A 23,278-nucleotide genomic window follows, 5' to 3' on the forward strand; every position below is an offset into this window, starting at 1 on the left:
TCAATGATGCGATCAGGTTCACGTGATATACATACTTTTAAACTTGTAACATCTGCCCACGATGCTTCTCCCCGCTGGCAGCGTGGTATCACACTGCCGCAAATCTCTATTCATTTTCAAAAAAGAAAAGCAGTTGTAATGACGCGCTGAGGCAGGGAGGTGCCTGGAGTCATGAGGCATGCTTGGGCATTGCCCCCTAGCACACTCGCAGTGCCCCTTGGCAGGGAGCACTACAAGGGGCCAATGGTAGGGGAGGTTATCCTCCTCCATGGGGAGAGGGGAGTCCCCTTCTGTGTGGGGGTTGGGGGTTGTTTCCCTTATCTACTAAGGTCCCCAATGTCCAAGGCGGGTGGGTCACTTAATTTCAACTTTGAAATTGGGGCGCTCTTTAAAAATGGAGCCCGATTTCAGATTCCTGATGTTGCCAGCATGTTTAGCTCCTGCCCCACAACCAGCTGTGTGATCCTCGCCAGCACTCTGATATTGCACATAGTGCTGTTTAATCAGACAAAAAAAAGGGGGGCTGTGAAGCCAGTGAGTTTCACATTCTTGCTTTATCCAACACTCTGTACAATTTTGGGAAAGAGATTAAATGTTCTAAAGCTTCTTTGAAAAGCCATAGAGAGAAAGTAAATGGATAAGGAGATAGGTTGGAATAAATAAGTGGCTAGGAGGCGTAGAGTGTGTTCGATAGGAGGGTATGATGGGTAAGGTGAGTGGGTAAAGGAGTAGGGTGGATAAGTTGTGGGAAAGGGGCTGCGTGGGTAACGTAAGTGGGCAAGGGGTGGGGGGAAGGGGGTGAGGGGGTGAGGTAAATGGTTAAGGTGACAACTGGGTAAGATGGTGAGGATGGATTAGGTCAAGCTGGAGGAATCGTGGTGCCATGAAGGAATCAAGTGGTAAGGTTGAATCAGGGAGATTCTGGGGGTAGGTGGAGGGGGGGGGGGGGGGGGGGGGGGGGGGGCTTCATTGTGTTAGTGTGGGTTTTAATCTGACTAACATTTTTTGGATAACTATCTAGTTAAGTGGTTTGGACTGTCCAAAGTCTCCCACTCTAACTCAGAGTTGGAGAATATTTCAGAGGCTCATGGGGAGCAGGAGAATTGCCATCAGAAGTTCACATGGGCAATTCCCATTGGGACTTGCAAGGAGTGGCACAGAGCATCTTGGAGTGTCATCTGGTCTTCAATGATTCAGAGACTGGAAAGTCTGAGCCACTGGCAGAAAATCTATGTTAAAGCCACCTGAGCTTTTCTGGGGTAGTGCAACAATAAATTTCGACAGCAGAAAATATAATAGCGTCACAATACTTTGAATCACAATGAGTTAATATTTGAAATTGTTGAAAAATTTGATCATCAAATCATAACCTAGACAGAGCTTTAATTTCAAATTTGTCTCATCTGCAATTTATTTCTCAGCTGGCAGTGTATCAACAAACATGAGACTATTGATTTGTATTTCTGCAAAATAAAGACACAAGATGAACCTTGAGGAAGAGTTGCTTTTTTTAAATAAATCTGATGGATACTTCTTAAAAGGATGGGAACTGGTTGGGTAAAGTGCAACTCATACCAAATGTTTTGCAAAAAAAAACTCCTGCCAGTTTACTGAAATGCTAACGACTCTCCCAAATACAGAAAGGCTGCACGTCCATTCACCTGACATTGCAGTGGAGTTATTAAGCACATGCACTGAAAGAAAGGAATCCAATCAACAATACTTATTTTTTCTGCAATCATATGGAATTATATTGTCAAGTCATCATTTCATAATCGAGAACCACAATATTTTAACCAGTTAACATTCTCTAATTTGGAAATTTTCAAGCAATCGATCTTTAGCAACATTACTTCTGTTCTTTTCGATCACAAAAGATCACAAGTCTATTCTGCTCCAAAGTATAAAAGATATTACCGACAAATATGTGGTCAAAAGCTTTACACATTATTGGATTTGCTCCAAATGGGGAGAAACAGGACAAATGACCACGACAGCCTGCATTTTCAATGCAAAAGACTGTTACAAATTTCACATCTGCATTAGATGTCCTATCAAGTTAATGTCAGCAATGCCTTCAAAGTAGATCCTTTGTCACATATGGTCAAGATGGATTCATGAATAGGATGACCTGGTAATCATAACAATGAAACTGCACCATTTATGAACTGGGTCCTAGAATCTTAGAAATCATAGAAATCATAGAAACCCTACAGTGCAGAAGGAGGCCATTCGGCCCATCGAGTCTGCACCGACCACAATCCCACCCAGGCCCTACCCCCACATATTTTACCCGCTAACCCCTCTAACCTACACATCCCAGGACTCTAAGGGGCAATTTTTTTAACCTGGCCAATCAACCTAACCCGCACATCTTTGGACTGTGGGAGGAAACCGGAGCACCCGGAGGAAACCCACGCAGACACGAGGAGAATGTGCAAACTCCACACAGACAGTGACCCGAGCCGGGAATCGAACCCGGGACCCTGGAGCTGTGAAGCAGCAGTGCTAACCACTGTGCTACCGTGCCGCCTCTTACATGTAGCTTCACATGCATTTCTTCCATCTTCCACAAGGTGGACTGATAAAGAGTTCAGTGTGAAAAGACCAACTGTAAACCAACAAGCTGGTTTATTTTACATGCAACGCATGACAAATAAAATACAATTTCTATTGAATTTAAAGAATTTCACAACATTTCTTGTGGCATAGTGAAAAAAGAGAAAAAGAAACTGGCCACACCATCTCCATTTAGAAACTAGTAATTATTAAGTGTTGGCTTGAAGCTGAAGAGAAATGTCTCTCTCTCTCCTGTGTCACAGCTAGAAAGGAAAAAAATAACTTGTAGCCTTGCAGCAAGTTTAAAATAATAAACAGTCCCACGGCGCCTCAAGGAATGTTATAAAACCAAATATGACGCTAAGCTAAAGAGATATTAGGGTCAATGGTCAAAAGCTTGGTCAAAGAGGATGATTTTTATACACAAACAGAAAATTTATGGCACAGAAGGAGGCCATTTGGCCCACCATTATTGTGGCTGACAAAGAGCTATCCAGCCTAATCCAATTTTCCAGTTCTTGGGTACAGAACTTCAAAAAGTCCATATCCAAGTATTTTTACATGTGATGAGGGTTTCTGCTTTTGAACCAATCAGTTCCAAACCTCCAAACGAACTGGAGGAAAAGATTTCTGAATGTTTAATTTAATTGCTCTGCAACGTTTAATCTATGCCCTTGCTATTCATCTCTCTGATCAGGGCAATACGTCCTTCCTATCCACTCCCACTCTATCCGGGCCCTCATAATTTTAAACAGTTCAATGAAACTTGTTGATCATCCGTAATGCCCTTGAAAAGGAGATGGTGAGCTCCCTTCTTGAACCAGTGCATTCAATTTGGTGTAGTTATATCCATAGTGCTGTTTGGAAATGAATTCCAGGTTTTTAACCTGCAACGGTGAAGGAACAGCAACAGTATTACAAGTCAGGACGATGTGTGGCTTGGAGGGCAACTTGCAGATCCGTGTTTGTCTGCTGCCCTTGTCCTTTTTGGGTGGTAGAGGTCATGGGTTTAGGAGATAATGTTGAAGGAGGCTTGGCGAGTAGCCGCGGTGCATCTTGAGAATTGTAAACAATGCTGCCACTGTGCATTTGTGGTGGAGAGAGTGAATGTTTAAGTTGGTGAATGGGATGCTGATCAAGCAGACTGCATTGTTCTGGATGGTATCAAGCTCCTCAAATCTTATTGGCAATGCCCGCTCATCCACTCCCTACTTATGTCTTGTAGATGGTGGAAATGCTTTGGGAGTCAGGAGATGAATAACTCATGCATTTTAATCAGCTAGCTGTCGCAGGTGGGTGGATAGCCGTCACAGCAAGAAGCCACCTTGGAATATGCCAGCAAGCCAGCACAGAGATTGGTAGAGAGGTAAATCTGGGTGTTGTTTGCACCCATTAATGTGAACGGGAGCACAGCAATGTTCTTTTAAAGGTTTAGAGGTGATTTTGTAGCATGTTAATAGGCTTAAAATTATATTAAGGGATTTAACCATAGATCTGAATTTCTACTCCCTAATTTTTTTAAAATCACATTTAGTATCATTATTCTAGACTTCACACAGTAAGAGAGAAAGCAGTACTATGAGGTGGTAAGTTTCACAAATCTACATCTACAATTAAGACTCAGTTTTAAAAGTTTTTAGACGTTTTAGAGGAGAGAGTTACAACTACTGATAATTCAACCCCGTGATTTCAATAAAACGTTGAACCTCAGGAAAATTGAACTATAGTCAGTTCCTTAAGAAAACCCCAGATAGCTCCCCACATAAGGAAAGGAAGTCAGAGAGAGATTTAAAACAGGTGCTGCTTCCACCCTCTTGTTTGGCAGAATTGGCCGAATCCTGGAATCAAATTTCCAACTCATCTTCTGAATGTCTGCTGATACAGGCAAGAACAGTAACCCAAATTGCCATTTCCCTGAATAGGCTGAATTTCCAATTCTTCCCCAAAAGAAAGAGAAGATCAAATAATTTAGTCTATTATACCAAATACAATCTCATGAGGAAAAACTACTGAATTCATGTGTCCTGAAATTTTAAGTGCATCCTACTGGCATTACTAAATCAAAGCAGAGACAACAGCACTTGTTGTCAATGGTCTTTTCTTCCACAGAACATAAATCCCAATCTCTGTTTTTTATCTGCACAACCCTGACTTGCTTTTTCACGTGAAGCAAATTATTATGCAACACTTCAGTTTCTTTACTACTGCAGTGGCAACAGTAGGATTGCCTCCACAAAGTGCCACCATAACAACCTTACAGTACAAAAGAAAATATTTTGCACACTTTAAAAATGAATATGTTTTATTTGTATAATTATGCATTTTTATTGGTCCTTTTAAAATTAGATGCATTGTGCCACAGGATCAATAATACAGCCCTTGTGCATTGATGTAGGAGTGAGCATTGCTTGAGGACTCAATACACTTGTGCAGCAAGCAGCAGATCCTACTTACTAATGTCAGATTAGCATATTTGAATATGGATTCAGGTGCCTAAATTTTTTGACCCATGCCCTTGTCATAGCTTCAAATTATGGATGGAATCTCATTAAATCAAGGCTCAAATATGAAACTAAGTCATTATCCTTTCCTGCACATATTCTTTAGAATATTTCATTATTTTAAAATAACATGAAAATCAACAGCTCTATTAACAAACTTAATTTGCTTATTTTACCCATCATTCTTTCCACTTCATCTCAACTTCATTACAACCAAGCCTAAGTGTGACAAAAATGTGCAACCCATATTATAATTTGGTTGCTATATGGAGTCTTATGTACCATTTCAACTTTTCAGAAAATAGGGCCTGCAAAGTTTGAACCAATTACATAACTAAGAACATACCAATCAGGAGAAAAGAAAATTGAAAAAAAGAAAATCAAAGAAATATACAATGGCCTGAATTTTCAAAAGACTGGAAGGGTTCTGCACCTTAGCCAAAGTGGGGCTAGAGCCAGGAAATCCCACCCCTGAAGTTGGCACTTGCCATTTTCTCTGGGGGATGGGGGCGGGAGGGGGGATGGTGGAACAGGATGTATTTTGCACATTTGCAGTTCATGGAGGCCGCCTTCAAATAGAAGCAATTTTGGTCACGTAGGTTTCTGAAACACAATTCATGGGCTTTACAAATTTGATTGAAAGGTCTAAATCTATCCAAGTTATTTGGAGAGGTTAGGTACCCAATGGGAGAGATCAGGTACCCTTTGGGATAGATCAGGTACCCTTTGGGAGAGATCAGGTATTCCTTTGGGGTTATTGAGTAGACATGAATGTGTGCGAAAATTGGACAAGGTCTGTGGAACTGTTGAGTCATTTAAATCCCTTGCCCTTTAAATTTTGTTACAAGAAAATAAGCTGGACTGTAGCTGAAAAAAATCAGTGCTTCAATTTCAATAGATGTTTGTTGACATAAGCCTAAGAGCATCATTGTAGTATTATTTCTGATTGACTGCTTCCTTAGCCTATCATTATCACAGTGGAGGGTGTGTAAATTCACAACTCCAAGTGGTTATAGACAGATTAGTCTTCTTTGATGTGGGGCTTTGAACATAGATGCTGTTTTTATGAAATATTCAGAACTTGAAGGAATTTACATGTATTGAATGGGCTTTTATCAATTGAAACTTTTTAATCTCATGATGACTGCAATACTTGTTTAGAACTTTATTTTATTTCTTCTTACCATGGCTCCTGAGCTCTACCCATGGTGAATACTGGGTGAGTTGACATAGAGGGTGGAAAGGCAAAGATAGTGGGCATGGAAGATATGAGGGACCATGGGAATGGGTAGGAGCACGAGTCAGAATAGATCGGTCATGGGGGACGTGGGATGGGGGGGTGAGGGTTGTGAGCTTGAGGCCTTTTCTTGTGCCGTTATTACTACAATAGGGACGATCATGGTAGTGGCCATTTGAAGTAGTCCACCTCTGCACTCGGCAGCCCGTGGCTGCCTTTGTACTGTTTGTGGGGCAGTGGACATGCTTCCAATTAGAAGCTGCTTTCCCGGAATGAAAATCTGGCAAGTCAGGAAAATTCCTGGCTCTTCATACCCGACTTGGGAGTGAAAATCTGGGCCCGTGTACACAAAACCAGTCTGATAATTTTGTTTTGTAAACAACAGCATAAAATATTTCAGTTTACTATTCTCTTGATATTCCAACAAGAATTCCAACAAAGAATCAAAATCTTAAAGCCATTTGTTCAAGTGGCAATTGAACAGAGAATCAGTACAAATCTGTTGTTTTCTCAGATAATACTGAGAAAACTATATTTTGTTTGGTACAAATCGCTCTGCTCTGACTCCTAATCAAGAGAGACTGTGACTCAAGGGAGTCAAGGTACGACCCACCTTTTTGAGGGGAACACCTAATTACTGCTCAATATTTCCCCAAGGATGTTAAAGTTGATACACACTGACTGAAGAACTTTGGACATGAATTTATGTCCTACTACGATGTGCTACTTGTTCAAACACAGGCTAAGAACTCATAATCCATACTGAAGCAATATACAACTGCGTTGAAGCACAGGAGAAATTAAATGTGATTTAGAAAGACAAACAAAAACAACTGTATGGGAGAGCTACAAGAAATATCACTTCATAAATAAAACACTGAACTGAAAAGATTGCCCTTACTTCATTTCAAGGACTTCCTCTAGGTGCTTCCTCCTCTCAGCACGCAGGTTAGTGAGGTGGGCTTCCTTTTCTGCAAGGGACTGCTGGGTAGATGACAGCTTGGCATTCATCAGCTCCAGTTCAAGCTTCACTTTTTCCATTGCTGCCATTAACTCTTCCACCTACAAACCCAAAAATTTAAGGCACTTGTGAACAACAGTAAAATCGAAATAACACTTACATTGTAAGCAATATTAACTTAAATGCAATAAACACCAAACCAAATCCAGTAAGATTACAATTAAAATAGCTGGTTTATCATCCTACAGATTGAAAACTTTCAGAGGCTTTCACAAAGGCTCAATCTGCAAATGGGCACATGGGACAGAATTTACTTAGCAACTGGCCATAGAGGCAGCCGCCATTGTCTCATGTGGAGCATAAGGAACACACCATGATTTCAACCTCTTCTGCTACGACTTACTGTTTTAAAATTAACCTTTGAAAGATGCTTAGTATCAATTAACTAATATCAATTATTCTAGGTCCTTCTTTCCTAAAGAATATAGCCCTTACAAACTATAAACCACAAAAAGATCTTACAAACTATAAGTGATTAAAAACAGCAAATACTTACCTGACCTTATCCACTACTTACTTATCAGCTGTCTCCTTTGTAGTCTCTACTGTTTCAGCAGGGCAAGACCACTCTGAAGATTTTAAAAAGTTAGAAAGCAAAAAAAATCAAAAAGGACCTCTTTCCCCTCTGCACCCAATTCTCACTGTGCTCCAAATTCCCAATACCCATACTTACTCTGGCTGTGTCTCACTGACTGTGTGGTGTCTTCGACTGCTCATGCGTAAAGCTCACTGAATCAAGGGTTATGGGGATATGGTGGGAAAGTGGAGTTGAGTATTATCATATCAGATCAGTCATGATCTCATTGAATGAAAGACCAGACTTGATGGGCTGAATGGTCTACTTCCGATCCTTGATCTTTAAGTTGCCACTGGGGCGAACAGGACCTGCCCCTTGAAATTTTCTTTTTCAGGTTGTGAGCAATGCGGTGGAGAAGGCCACTTTTGGGTCAGGCAGTTTCAATGTAGCTTTTCCTGCCCACAGAACTCCACAGAAAAATGAAAAAACTCCACCCAATGTTTTTTTTTATGGTGCTGATTGAGGGATGAACTGACTAGGTCTAGACGGCCCCTCAAGATCAAGAATAACTTATATCCATTCCAGTCCGATGGGTTCTGAGATGACTGAGATGATGCCCTGAAAGGCTGGGTATATGAGTTGTTTGGAGGTTTGTGTGCACCCTTCATGTTCCTGATGAAGTCTCTCAATGTGTTCGGTGTCTTCCTGAATGAGCCTTCTTCATCTTGGTTGGTTACAGGCCATGAGTCAAAGTTTGACCTCTTCTGGGACACTCTGAGGGCATTCCAAAGGTGTATCCTCCCGCTGGAACTGAAATTTGAGTAGTTGCTTCTGAGAGTCTGATGTCAGGGAATGACTGACATGTCCTACCCAGTAGAGCTGGTTTTGAGTGATTAGTGTCTCAATGCTGTGTAAGTTAGCTTGGGAGAGGACATTGCTGTTGGACTGCCTTTCTTGCCACCTGATTTGGAGGATCTTGGGAAGACATCGCTGGTGGTATTTCCCCGATGCTTTGAGGTGCCTGCTGAGGGTTTCTCGTGTCTCTGAGGGAACACAGGAACACGTCACCAGGGATAGCTCATCTGACCGTCTTTGAAATAGTGCCATGGATCTTTTACATCCACTCAAGCAGATAGATGGGCCCTTAGTTTAATGACTCATCCAGAAAACAGTGCAGTGCCCCCTCAGTTCTGCACTGGAGTGTCAGCCTAAATTTTTGACTGCGTTTATTCGTGTTGCAATAGCAGGGGAACACTTCCTGTACATGTTCTGATGCAGTTTCTGTCGCTGAATTTATGCATTTCCTTTGTGAGCTGGGGTGTCTCATTACTGTCTCGTTTACAACAAAATCAGTCAGTGGAAAAAATTGCAGCCACCCAGGACAGCCATTTTAAAAGTAAAGTTTTTAATGGCAGGATATTCTTTTCCCCCATCAAGCAATTAGTTTGGGTGGAAGTTAGTCTTAGAAACCAAAACTATATGTTCTTAACTGGAGTTTCACCATAGATAAAGAAGTCAATAAACAAAAGTATTTTGAACAAAATATTTAAGAAGAAATCATCACCCGATCTGGGGTTTGAAACCTTCACCCTGGGATTATCCGCTAACTGAGCGAACCAGGTTGTGTAGGAATTCCCTACAAAAAACTTTTCCAACTGGTTCACTTGTTCAACTTGTTCCAATTAATTAAAAGAAAAATATAATTTAATGATTAAAGTTGCCATGAAACTGGCCATTTCACAATGTGAAACGAGCCTGTGAACAAAACAGCATACGTCTTGGTGGGAGGATCTGCACACAGATGTGCAATTGTCCATGACATCTCTCCAGTCTACAGGAGAGTTAATGTTGATTCTTGTACTGAAGCCTTGATGGGAGTTGAACTTAGAAGCCAAAGACTCAGGAAAGAATGCTGCCAACTGACACACAGGTACCTTATGTTCAGCCTGGAAGGTCCCCGTGGGCTTCAGGACGCTGCTGGCAAGCTAAAATTAGGATCAGAAGCCCACTGTGTGGGGAAGAGTCACTCCTGTGATTTTCCCTGAATTTGCTCATTTCTGGCTAGAGGGTGGACTCGCCATTCAATTAATAATGGTGGGTGGCCCCTCAAAGCTAGCTGGAGGGCCAGTAGGAGGCTCTCAAGCACTGAAGAAGAAGATACTTTTCAGAAACAGAAAGAGAGGATGTCGCCAACTTGTAAGTGCCCTCTAACCAACTTTATGATTTTTAAAATAAATGAAAGCTCTTTTCAGCTAGGGGGACACCACAACAGGAATCTTGAGGCTATTGCTGAAGTCCCTGAGCACCCTTAAGATTAGGGAGAGTGCTGGCTCTCCTATTTATCACCAGGAGGTCACTTCCAGGCAGCTGCTCTGTTCCCCCACATCTCCAGGGACTGAATGCCATCTGGAAAATTTCACTAAACCTCCAACAATAGGCTTTAATAGGCCCTTAGTGCCACCGCCTGTGATTGGAGAATCCTGGCATACCCCACCCCCAATCCTACTTTTATGAAAATGACCCGAAGGTGGAATGGAGCCAGGGGACTGGCACAGTCACCAGCAGTCTACAATCTGTGCCTGCCCACCTCTGTGTCTGTCCCAGCATGATCTAAAAAATCTGCCCAACATATACTGTACATTTCTAATAATACAATAAAACGGAATGAGTACTAAAACTGATCCATGAAATGAAAAAACAGTGTTCTTGAAATTAAGTTTTTGAAAAAAATCACATTTTTGAATGGATAATTTTAAATGAACAGTTAAGTGTTACAAAAATGAACATTTCAAATGTTTACAGAACCTTTTGTTTTCTCTGAAGAACAGAACTCCTCTCCTCGGATCTTGCCTGCCTTACAACAGAAATGTAGAATGTATGACCTATATTTGGGAATTTCCTTATTACAGAATTGATGTTGATTTTCATTCTTTCAATGACACGGAAAAGCATTATCAGCACAGGTATAAAAACGTGATCTGAGCAGACACTGTGCGCCACTAGAAAGCAACCATGCTCCCAACTACTCATGAAATAAAAACATTTCTTCATTGTTAATTTTTTTCTAGAATTACTTATTTTGATGGAGACTGAAGATGAAAAATATGCATGAGTGCCTTTATCTCTCCTTGAGGTAGGGGAGATTTAAATGGAACCTTAACAGCCTTAGTGGAAGGAGAAAGACGGAAATGAAAAAAATAACAGACACAGATCTAAATTAGTGTTGGGGATTTAAGCAATAATATTTTGAATCTACCAATTGAAACAGAATGTGTTGTGCAAGATCAGCTCATTAATACTTACTCTAGGACTGCTGGGAGAAGAAGGAATTCATACAGGGGCTAGGAATTTCAGTACTAGAACATATTGAAGGGCTGCTAGGTGTTAGTGGCATTTTCAAGGAGGGCACATGGACACACATGGAACAGGGGGCATGGAAGTATATGTATCTGTTTTCAGGATATTGATTGAGGAATATATTGATGTGGAGATGCCGGCGTTGGACTGGGGTGGACACAGTACAAAGTCTCACAACACCAGGTTAAAGTTCGACAGGTTTTTTGAAATCACGAGCTTTAGGAGCGCTGCTCCTTCATCAAGTGATGACTCGATGGTCTGCCTGCTAGAGGAGGAGAGAGGATGGGGGAGAGAAACATTGAGGCAGTCCGGGGACGGGTCGAGGCTGGCCCAGACATGTTTGGGGGCCAGCGAACTGGTGGTGATGTGGGGGGGGGGGGGGGGGGGGGGGGGGTGCGCGGAGGGGCAGCAATGCGGGGTCGCGGAGCTGGCCAGCAATTGGGAGGCTGGCAGTGCGAGCTACTGCACATGCGCTGACAGATTGGCACATGCGCAGGTGCCCGCTCAGCACTATGCTGCCGGCCTCTTCAGGGAGAATGTTTGGAGTGATTTATGCTCGTGCACTCTGCAGTGCTCAGAGTGTGGGAGATTCATTTTGAAACTCCCGCTGAAAAAACCAGCATGATTTACTCCAGTTTTAACACAAATTCAACACGTAGAACTTTTTTGGGAGAATCGCCTCTAAAATTTTTGTGTCACTCTCTGCAACATTTTTCAAAAATGTGTTCTCAGTAAAGAGTGAAGTCACTTATTAAAAAAAAGGAAACTGCAAAGAATCCAAAACATTTTATTCACATTTCAATGTGATGACAGTTTTTAATGAAACTCTGGCATTCAGATTGCATGGTTGTTAAGCAGAGAGTGACACCAGCTACAGTTTTTTTTCGAGAACAGCCTGGGAGCTCCAACAACAGAATGTTAATCTGCAATCCCCAGGGTCCAAAATTAAATCTTGGCTTGACTTTCGGCAAGAGGGGAGTTTTTACAATTTTGTTCTGAAACACTAGATGGAATACTTCGTTGCCACATAATGTTAGCAGTCAGAAAAATATCTTAGCAGTGCAAATCCCAGGATGTGCATCTTTTGCAGATTAGTTAAACACTAAAAGTTGCCATTTATTTTGAGAGGAGGAGAAAGAAAGCAAAGGTTGAGAAGGATAGAACTGGCTGGAAAGAGAAGAATAGGAGCTTAGGAAGAAACACAGAAGACAAAAGACAAGGAAGACATCAAAGAGGGATGGGAGGATGGCAAAGAGATAAAGAGCAGAGCTAGAATGGGAGATACAAGGGGAATCACAAAAACTGGGATTAGCCACTCCCATTTGTGCCGGACGAGCTCGGCGAAAAGAGTGGAAAGTATCGCAAGAAGTCCAAAGTCACATTTTACTTCAGCGTAAACGCACAACACAATTATCCCCTCCCCCTGCCTGACTGGGTGCATTTCCTGATGTTCAATGTCGGGAACCCCATTTGAATACCTTATCATGTAACTATCAGGTCCCTACTTTGGAAACATCTCCCACTCCAGTCAAAATATCTATCCACGGCAGTGTGATGGCAGAATGGCACGACACCCAACTGGTCTGCAAAGGCATATAGACCTCCCAAGGGAGTGCCATGTTCAGTGGAAGCAGGTTATGCCCAGAAACTGCCCGAGCACCCCCAGCACTGCCCAGGCAGTGCCCAAGTTGGAAATGCAGGGTTAAATGGTTTGATTGCTGTTTGCTGGGATGTCCTTTAAATATGGTACCCCAATTCTCACATTTCTAAGTTGCTAGCGGGGCTGGCAAATCTGGGACTGCCGATTTCTGGGAAAATCTTGCCCAGAGTGTTTTTCTTTAAAACTTGACATTACAATGGTAGTTGTATAATTACCACAGTTAAAAGTTTGATACTTAATAAATCTCAACTGCACAAGGATACTGAAAGGTTTATCATTTGTATGCACTCGTTTGATATCAATTGTGTTCGAAAGCAATCATTTAGCCATCATTCAACTTCAATTGCACTCAAAATCGTCATTTAGCCATTGTTTGATATTAACTGCACTCAAAACCAATAATTCAGCAAATATTGAACATTACATGTACTGTAACTGACATCAATGTCACCAATTGCCTAAAACCACAGTGCTCAAATATTTGCAATCAGCAACATCACCAGACACCAAAAATGATGAGTTTATTTTCCATATTTCTTAATTTCGCCAGCTTCAAACATCATAAAACTGAGTTAACTTTAGAAAAAACAGACCCAGTTTTGATGAGGTTCTTTTGTTTTTCTTTACAGCCTATATCTTATGCAGCACAACCCTGCCACCATGCCCACACACCCCCTCTCTCTATCACATCCTTCACGCACCCCTCCATCAAAGATTGCAGCAGTTCTCTTCCCAGCAAACCACCTCCCGCCCCCCCCCCCCGCCCCACCCCTGGCCATCCCTACCACCACCACCCCAAACAACCCAACCACCGCCCAGGAGCAATTTTCTTCCACCACACCCCCAACTTTCCAGTTGTGCCAGTGACGGGTCTCGAAGCTGGCAAGACTAGAAACTCCCAGCACAAAGGTCTTTCAGTCCTTTGCATTTATCTTGATAAGTGTAAAAATCCAAACCAGACAAAATGTCACATTCGCTACCTTACAGATTGTAGCAGTTTTTTCCCTCCCTCCTCCATCCTCTTGTTCTTTTCCCTCTTCATCCCCTCTCCTCTCTCTCTCCCAGATTCCTTAAACCCCTTCACTCCTGTCCCCCTTCCCCCTCCCCAACCATTTACAGGACCAGCAGGAAACTGGAAATGATGTTTGCCTGCTAGTTCTGCTGCAGATTTGAAGTCAGCACGGAAAAAACACAGACCGTGGAAACATGGTAAATATTGAAGATTTTGGACACAGGATGATAGAGGGGGAAGAGTTTAGAGGCTGGAGGAAGGGGGTGAGTTTGGACACAGGATGAATAGAGGGGAGAGCTTGGAGACTGGAAGGTGGGGGAGATATTGGAGGCTGAAGAGAGAGAATGGGGAATGTGTCGAGATTGGAAGGGGAGAGACAGGGAAGAGTTTGATCCTGATACTGGAAGTAGGGAAGGAGAGAGTTTAGACCTCGAGACTGGAGTGGGCAGGATTAGAGCAGAGATCCTGAGAGGGTGGGGGGGCGGGGAGAGTTTAGATCCCGAGTCCTGGAAGGGGAGGGGAGGGGGGTGGGGGCTTGCAAATATGGAGGGTGGAAAGTATAGACTGTGAGACTAAATGAAGAAAGAATCAATGGGGATCATCAGATGCTCTCCTACTGTATAGCAGAATGTTTTTAGTTTGACCAAATGTGAAACAGAATAAATTCAAATATTACTGAAGTAATTAATGCCTCTGTATTCTGTGATGCAGATTGCTGCATGCATTGGACAGCTTTGGGTGCACTGGATAGCTTTGAGGATGCTGGATTTGAAGGTATTGCAAAGACTTTCCACTTTCTACGAAGACGCAGACTTGAAATAAATGCTGTAGTAAAAGAATGGGGCTACGTGAGCAGTTGTGGAGAAGGGAAATCACCCCCTAGTGAAAATGACTGACTTCTATCAGTAAAAGAACTTGAAAGGGGTCTTCTCACACCGGCAGCTTCTTACAGAGAGGAAGAGAGATTCTTGACTAACAAAGGAGTCAAAAGGTATTGGGAGTCGTCAGGAAGTGGAACTGAAGCCTCAATAAGATCAGCCAAAATCTTATCAAATGGCGGAGCAGGCTCAAGGGGCCAAATGGCCTCTTCCTGCGTTTGCATTTTCAGTAAGCCTCTAAAAATGTGTTCAACATTTGTATAGTTGGATGATGCTACAACCTTACCAAGAGCAGATCAAGTAAAACAATGACTCTGTAATGCAGTTATGGGGACAGGTTTTGGACTGAAAACAAAGGCTGATTCTATTTAAAACACAGCTGTAGCTTCATAAATCAAGGGCAAGAAAAAATTCTATCTTATAAAAACTTTCAGAAAATGCATTTGAAGAAGGTTGATTTTTACAAGCCTGTGGCAATTATATTTTGTGAACAAAGTTAAAATATCAAGTTGCAACTTGTTCTGGAAGAAAGCAATGAACTGACATCCATCTCCAAACAGTATTTGTCTTTGACAGTAAATATGTGAGAGGTACATCTATGAATAAAAGGGAATAATGAAGGAGAATAGGCTATAAAGCAGAAGACGGTAGGCTAAGACCACATAACTGTATGAATATAGATAGTAATCATCTAGCTTTGTATATAATAAATGTAATCTGTATAAATTAGAACCTGAATCAAATTTTGTTCTGTGCCAAGACACCTTAAGATGGCCAGGTGCCAATCTTTTTGCATTGCTTGTTCTTGACCTTCAGACTGTTGAAAATGCTAACTGAGCCAAAACCAAATGGTTTGGATGCATGAATAACACCCATTTTATGAACTATTCACTTGCAAACTGTCTTGGAGCAGATGAGAAAAAGACATTGTAAAATAATGTAATATTCATACTGAATTCCAGGCAAATCAGGGAAAATTTAGAGCACAGAAATCATGGTGATGAAGAATATGACATGGTGCATCAGTGAAGACCATATAGCATCACTGAAGACCATGTAGCCACTCCGGTTTCCTGCCAATCTAACTTGAGCAGAATCATTCCAGAATGTCCGGAAGTCAGACTAGGACCTCTTGACAAATGGGGCTGGGATTTTCAAAAATCACGGTCCTGGAGGTCATCTCAAGATCCTGAAGCTTTTGGGAAAGTTTCAAATTGTCAAAGGGCTGGTGTGGAGGGAGGGAACAGGCTAGCTGCCCACTGCCAGTTACTGGACCATTAAACTTCCCACTGACCCTCTAATACATACATGACCCACTTAAACCTCTATGACTCTATAAGAGGGATATAGGCTAAATGCGGGCAATTGGGATTAGCTTAGGGGTTTTTTTAAAAAAGGGGCAGCATGGACAAGTTGGGCCAAAGGGCCTGTTTCCATGCTGTAAAACTCTATGACTCTGACCCATGGCACAAAATTACTTACCTGCCCTCTTCCGTTCCCACCCGATACTGAGGAGAACATTCTGCCTCTTGAGGCAACAGGGCACTTAGTGATTGTTTTTGGTGATGGGTTAAAGTTATAATTTACATTTCTAGTAATCCATTTGTGTTGGAACAGCTTGCTTTCTCTTGATGGCTAGCCTGCAAATGACTGATTAAACTTCGGCATCATTCTGCAATGAAGAACATCATACAATGAAGAACAAATACTTCAGGATAGATTCTGAGGAAGATAGTAAAGAAACAATTGTATTATGAAAAAAAAGTGAAAAATATTACTTATTTTGCTTGAGGCAGGCCAACCGTTGGAAGAAAAATGTACTTAACATGGTATCTTGTTAAAAAAATATGTAAACGTACTAAACCATCTTCCAATCACATTTTCGTGAAGGTAATACCTCTTCAATGCAGGCTACAGGGGTGAGATTTAAAATACTTAAATTAGATGACAGGACCATGTAACTCAACTGAGCGAACTTCCTGAGACATCAATCAAAGAGAAAACAGTAAGCAGCAGGATGCTGTCACTGTAAATGACAATACATTGGAAAGTATTACAGGGCACGGCAGAGGTGCAAGGGTGGGGGCGGAAAATTAAACAGCATCAGTGTTGTATGCCTAAGTTGACTATTGCAAAAGAAGCATCATGTCTAAATCAATCAATGCAAAAGGTTGTTTCACCATAGATCAAGCAGCTCCAACCCTATATTTTCATAGCATCATTCACATCAATCAAGTTTGTCCTCAACATGAGATATTGCTTTAGGTGAAAGTTATTTCAACAGTTGGTGAAACTGAGTTAAGACTTGATTGCTTGAACAAAGAACATACAGGTTGAGTAGAAAAGTCAATTTGCATTTCTTGTGTCCTGATCCAGAGCAGTTAGTCACCAGTCAAAGGTCTACAGAAATGTGCAAGACTAAATAAAGAAACTGAAGATATTAAAAGCAATTTTTAGAAAAGTGTACATTGTGAAATAACTGCCTCTGTATTCAATGAATATAGATGAAACATGAAAAAAGGAGAAATAGTAAAAGGGAAAAGCAATTGAAGGCAGAATGCAGAAACAGTGACCATATATACATATATATATATACTATGCAACAGCTGCATTGTTGTGAATACCTCATGTTTCTACTCTTAACTTCTTAAAATAATGACAGCTATATCAAATCAGCTGAAACAGCTGCACCGTAAGTTACTTTTTGACAAAAAGGTCCACAAGTCACAACAGTTTTATAGGTGTAAATGGACACATAAGCAAAATATTAAATTGTGGAAACTTCAAGTATATTATTTGGTTTGTGTTTAAAGACAGTACATTTACAATATTGAAGAGCGATTTAATTTTTCTTATAGCATTATTATCACTAATTAGAATTTAAAATGGGAGTCAAGGGAGTCTTACATGTTTTCCAGTCCTTTGCATGTACATTTTTTTCAAAGAAATTCATGGTCATCTTTACATACACATGACAGGGAGATTAATAGCAGCACACTGATTTTTCTTTAAAATTGGTGCTGACCAGTGGAGACATTTTACACCAATTCAACCCACAACTTGGGAAAGTTAAGGGAACAGGGGGAAGGAGATGTTGTTCTGCATTTCGCACTTGTTTTAATAGATAGATGAAATGGGGGAACTCATCATAATGGAGGAACAGTAAGCACGAGCAAATACATTTCCACAATGACATTCAGCATAGCATTCGGTCATTAAAACATCTCTAGCATGCTGAAGTGGGGTGGAGAGGAAAAAGAGGAAGAGGATTAAATTTAATCTGAAAATATTAAATAATTAGACAAACATATTCACAGTTGGAATGGGCATCACACTACATGACCATCAGAGTTACACATACAGATATTTCCATTTTTCTCATTTCAGCCAAATAATTTGTTTAACTCCCTCAGATATTGATTTCATTTCTGTGACCTTGGAACAAAGAAGTTCCAAATTTCAGCTTAAGTTTGAAGCAGCACGGTTGTTTTAGGTCATTAGGTTGAGGCATACTCCAGGTCTCTCATGTATAATCTAGGTTATACTTCAGTGTAGTAGTGAGAGTTTGGTGCTGTCTTTCAGATGACACATTAGATTGAGGCCTATTCAAATGGATGCACAAGGTCCATGGTACTATTTAAAGAGAAGCACCAAGTTCTACCCAATATTTGCCCTCAACTGACATATTCAAAACAAATTAACAACTTTTGTCGTTTGTGGAATCTTGTTGTGAGCATATTGGCTGCCACACTTGCCTACAAAACAACTGAATGAATTTCAAAAATAATGAACTGGGGTGAAATGTATAATACATTTTGAACTCATGAAAGGCATGTTACAAACATTCCCCCAAAGAGTTTCACAATGATAGTTGGAGCTCTAAAGTGCAAACTCAATTTAGTTCCTAAAAGACATGGATCTGCCAGACAAGAGTGCCTTCTCACGCACAATGGTCAATGAAAATATAAGTTCAGGATAGATTTGATGTATTTAGCTTAGAGTGTATATTCATCTGTGTTATTTACTGGTGTGTTTCTTAACCAGTGATCTTTTAGCACTGAAATAGGTTAATTTCTGAAGTTGCAAGCTGCACAGATTGAAACCATGGTTTGAACAGACCAAAAGAAGGCTTCACATACGTTGTTTATTCCATTTTTTAAAATCCTTTTTCCAAATTAAATGTTGTGCCCTGCCAACAGGAGATTTGTTCAAACTACCATTTCTGAGTGCAGTAGCAGTTATTAATGCCAAAGCGATGATCATAAGAAATAGAAGCAGGAACATGTAATTCGGCCCCTTGAACCTGCTCTACCATTCAATATTATGGCTGATCTGTTCATGGCTTTAACCCCACATTTGTCCTTATAGCCCTGAACCACTGCCTGGAATGTCATGTTGCAGTAATAGAGAAGAGGACGCCCAATAAAAGCCCCAAAACTTATTTGGACCTGCTACTCCCAAAGGATCCAGCCAGTTCTTGGTAAAGATCGTCAATGGGTTTAAAGATCTATTAACTTGCCTTCAAAAAGGTTATGTATGCCTTGAGCCAGTTTTTAATCTGGCAAAAGTCCCAACCACTGTCTTTAAAAGGTACAAATGTTGTTTAAGTTTTTCAGTTTAAGTTTATTTATCAGTATCACAAATAGGCTTATATTAGCACTGCAATGAAGTTACTGTGAAAATCTCCTAGTTGCCACACTCCAGCACCTGTTTGGGTACACTGAGAGAGAATTTAGCATGGCCAATGCACCTAACCAGCATGTCTTTCAGACTGTGGGAGGAAACCCGAGCACCGGGAGGAAACCCACGCAGACATGGGGAGAATGTGCAGACTCCGCGCAGACAGTGACCCAAGCCGGCAATCAAACCGGAGTCCCTGGCACTGTGAGGCAGCAAGGCTACCCGCTGTGCCACCCTGCTGCCCACCATGTTGTGTTGCTCATAAAACACTACCTTGGTATGGTGGGGTGGATGTTGCCTATAAAACACTACGTTGGTATGGTGGGGTAGGTAAGGTGTTTAACCCGTGGTCTCTTGTCCTATTTGGAAGGTTTGCACCCCAAATTCATGTTCTTTCATGGCACCTTCTCAGAGTCAGGGATTTTGGGCTGGTGTCTCTTGCAGTCTAACTTTCGAATGTCTCCCACGTAGCTGGTGCTGCACTCACAGTTGGAACAGAAGTATACTAACAGTGGTGATAATTCTTACCATTATTTGTTTTTTACATATAATGTAGTAACAGATGAACTGCAGAATTCACCCTGAAGTACTACAGATACATAAAAAATGGAAATTAGACAAAATGAGGGTTTTTCGGGATAGGAATAATAGACAGCAGGAAATAACGTCGATGAACTAGAATAAAAAAAACACTTCCCATACCTTGAACCATTTAAAGCCAAAGTTGTTGCACTCATGCAAACTTTCATTAACATGCTTCGCACGGGCATTGTGCAGCATAATGGAATAAAAGAAAGAGAAGCATGCAAAGTATTTACTAGAAGATCAGGAAGAAGCACTTAAATGCAAATTCCATTGTTTCACAACTATTTACACACATATACATTTAATAATCATTTGTAGGTCACATTTTACAGACATATTTGGACAGAAGGTATACAGGTTGTTGTCAGTAGTGTAAAAGCTAGAATGCATTTAAAAATGGGCTACTATAAATTTAAGAAATATATTCCTTGCCATTAATTATTCCAGTAAAATGTAAGCAAGTTGAAAAAGATCAGAAATCCTTCAGAATATTTTAGCTATGTTCCTTTTCCCAAAATCTTTTTTTCATTCCATTCCTCATCACCCAATGCTTCTCAAGAAAAGGAAGTAATAAAAGCGCTATTCTTAATGCTGCTCTTGTGCTGTCTAATGCAAAACTCACAAGCCAACTCCACCATGACTCTAGGGACATGATCGATCATGTTCTCATAATTAGTCACATAGCATGTTTCAGAACTATTCTCCAGCTATAGAAGTTAATTTTTGAGTAATCAAGTAATCTCTATCATTTGTGCACACTCCAATATGGCAGAAGAGAGGCCTTTTTTTGTCATGGCATTAAACAATATGATCATTCAATATATGCACACAAATACATCTATTTCACTGTAAGATCTAACATAATCTTAATGCATAGTTTATCCAGACTTTCTTTTCAATGTATACCAGTTGACAAGCACTCTTGGTCAAATACTGAAAACAGGCTAAAATGGATTCATCTAGTTTAATGTTGAATATATTATAACAAAATATTCACTGTCTAATCACGTGCAATGGAAGTAAGATTGCTTGCTTTGAAGAAGATATTCACTGCATGTAGATTCACTGGGGACGATCTTAACTCACTGCTATTGCCGATAATGACCGCAAAATGGTGTTGGGATAGGTTTCCAGCCCTTTTAATACAACTCCAGCTGTTCTATTATTACAGGAGTTGACGACTGGGTGGCTAAATCTTTGACCTTTAAAATACTCAGGATTCCAAATTCCATTTTAGGACAGAACTAGTCAGATTGTGCACTATCCATGGTCCAATCAATTTGTAGGTGGCACAGCCGAACAAAACAGGCATGCTTAAATTATTTTTGTCAGACTAGGAGCAGTAGTAATGTTCCATTTGGCTTCACAAAATAATCTGAGCTGCTGCTGATCAAGGCTCCTCCTTTCTAATTGAGACGATCTCAAAGGGCTTCTTTGCTACCTGCCTAACAGCCCCTAAGTTTACTGCAAGGCCTTCAAGTGACCTGATATTGCATCAGTTGAATTCAGTGAGCTGCATCAAAGCTTTGTTTTGGTATCTGCAATTGGCCAATTCTATTTAAAGGAGGACTGGATCTCAAATTAGCTCTGGATTCTTATGCCAACCCCCTCTACTGGGTTGGATGTCCAAATGATAAAATTCCATCCCATTGATTCATGCACAGCATGTAATGGAGGGGAATTTCACTGCTTGTCAAAATGAAGAATGTATCTGGGTAGAGAATGTTTTTCCAACTTTCAAAAAACATTTGTTCTACTAGTAAGTTGATAGTAATGCAGAATGCAATAAAATTAACTATTTGAGTAACTTGCTCAGTTATTGGTTAGTACTGGGTTTTGGAAATGTCAAAACAAAATATTGTTTAACTGATGATGCAGTAACTGAGGCAAACAGTTAAGAAAAGCTAGATAAGAACTTGATGAGGGAGAAAAGAATAGAAACATTTACACAAAGGGTTAGATGAAATAGGGCAGGAGGAGGATTATGGAGAGTATAAACAGCAGTTTGAAATAATAGGGCCAAATGGCATTGTAAATTCCATGTAATGCCAACCCAATAAGAAATGGCACAAAAACAAATTAAGAAGTTTAACAACACCAGGTTAAAGTCCAACAGGTTTATTTGGTAGCAAAAGCCACACAAGCTTTCGAGGCTCTGAGCCCCTTCTTCAGGTGAGTGGGAATTCTGTTCACAAACAGAACTTATAAAGACACAGACTCAATTTACATGAATAATGGTTGGAATGCGAATACTTACAACTAATCCAGTCTTTAAGAAACAAAACAATGGGAGTGGAGAGAGCATCAAGACAGGCTAAAAAGATGTGTATTGTCTCCAGACAAGACAGCCAGTGAAACTCTGCAGGTCCACGCAACTGTGGGAGTTACAAATAGTGTGACATAAACCCAATATCCCGGTTGAGGCCGTCCTTGTGTGTGCGGAACTTGGCTATCAGTTTCTGCTCAGCGACTCTGCGCTGTCGTGTGTCGCGAAGGCCGCCTTGGAGAACGCTTACCCGAATATCAGAGGCCGAATGCCCGTGACCGCTGAAGTGCTCCCCAACAGGAAGAGAACAGTCTTGCCTGGTGATTGTCGAGCGGTGTTCATTCATCCGTTGTCGCAGCGTCTGCATAGTTTCCCCAATGTACCATGCCTCGGGACATCCTTTCTTGCAGCGTATCAGGTAGACAACGTTGGCCGAGTTGCAAGAGTATGTACCGTGTACCTGGTGGATGGTGTTCTCATGTGAGATGATGGCATCTGTGTCGATGATCCGGCACGTCTTGCAGAGGTTGCTGTGGCAGGGTTGTGTGGTGTCTTGGTCACTGTTCTCCTGAAGGCTGGGTAGTTTGCTGCGGACAATGGTCTGTTTGAGGTTGTGCGGTTGTTTGAAGGCAAGAAGTGGGGGTGTGGGGATGGCCTTGGCGAGATGTTCGTCTTCATCAATGACATGTTGAAGGCTCCGGAGGGGATGCCGTAGCTTCTCCGCTCCGGGGAAGTACTGGACAACAAAGGGTACTCTGTCCACTGTGCCCCATGTTTGTCTTCTGAGGAGGTCGGTGCGGTTTTTCGCTGTGGTGCGTTGGAACTGTTGATCAATGAGTCTAGCGCCATATCCTGTTCTTATGAGGGCATCTTTCAGCGTCTGGAGGTGTCTGTTGCGATCCTCCTCATCCGAGCAGATCCTGTGTATACGGAGGGCTTGTCCGTAGGGGATGGCTTCTTTAACGTGTTTAGGGTGGAAGCTGGAGAAGTGGAGCATCGTGAGGT

The 23,278-nt window shown here is 41.3% G+C and overlaps 1 protein-coding gene across 3 annotated transcripts in view; it reads right to left on the reverse strand.

Annotated features, from left to right (window-relative positions):
* Window positions 1-23,278, reverse strand: part of erc1b (ELKS/RAB6-interacting/CAST family member 1b) — a 788,812-nt gene that overhangs the window by 444,265 nt on the left and 321,269 nt on the right. For all 3 annotated transcript variants that reach the window (XM_078220074.1, XM_078220073.1, XM_078220075.1), the window contains one exon: window positions 7,199-7,359. In XM_078220074.1, coding sequence (XP_078076200.1) covers window positions 7,199-7,359 — 161 coding nt within the window. The remainder of the gene's footprint in view (window positions 1-7,198; window positions 7,360-23,278) is intronic.

The sequence above is a fragment of the Mustelus asterias genome, chromosome 9 (assembly GCF_964213995.1).
Source record: "Mustelus asterias chromosome 9, sMusAst1.hap1.1, whole genome shotgun sequence".
NCBI classification, from domain to species: domain Eukaryota; kingdom Metazoa; phylum Chordata; class Chondrichthyes; order Carcharhiniformes; family Triakidae; genus Mustelus; species Mustelus asterias.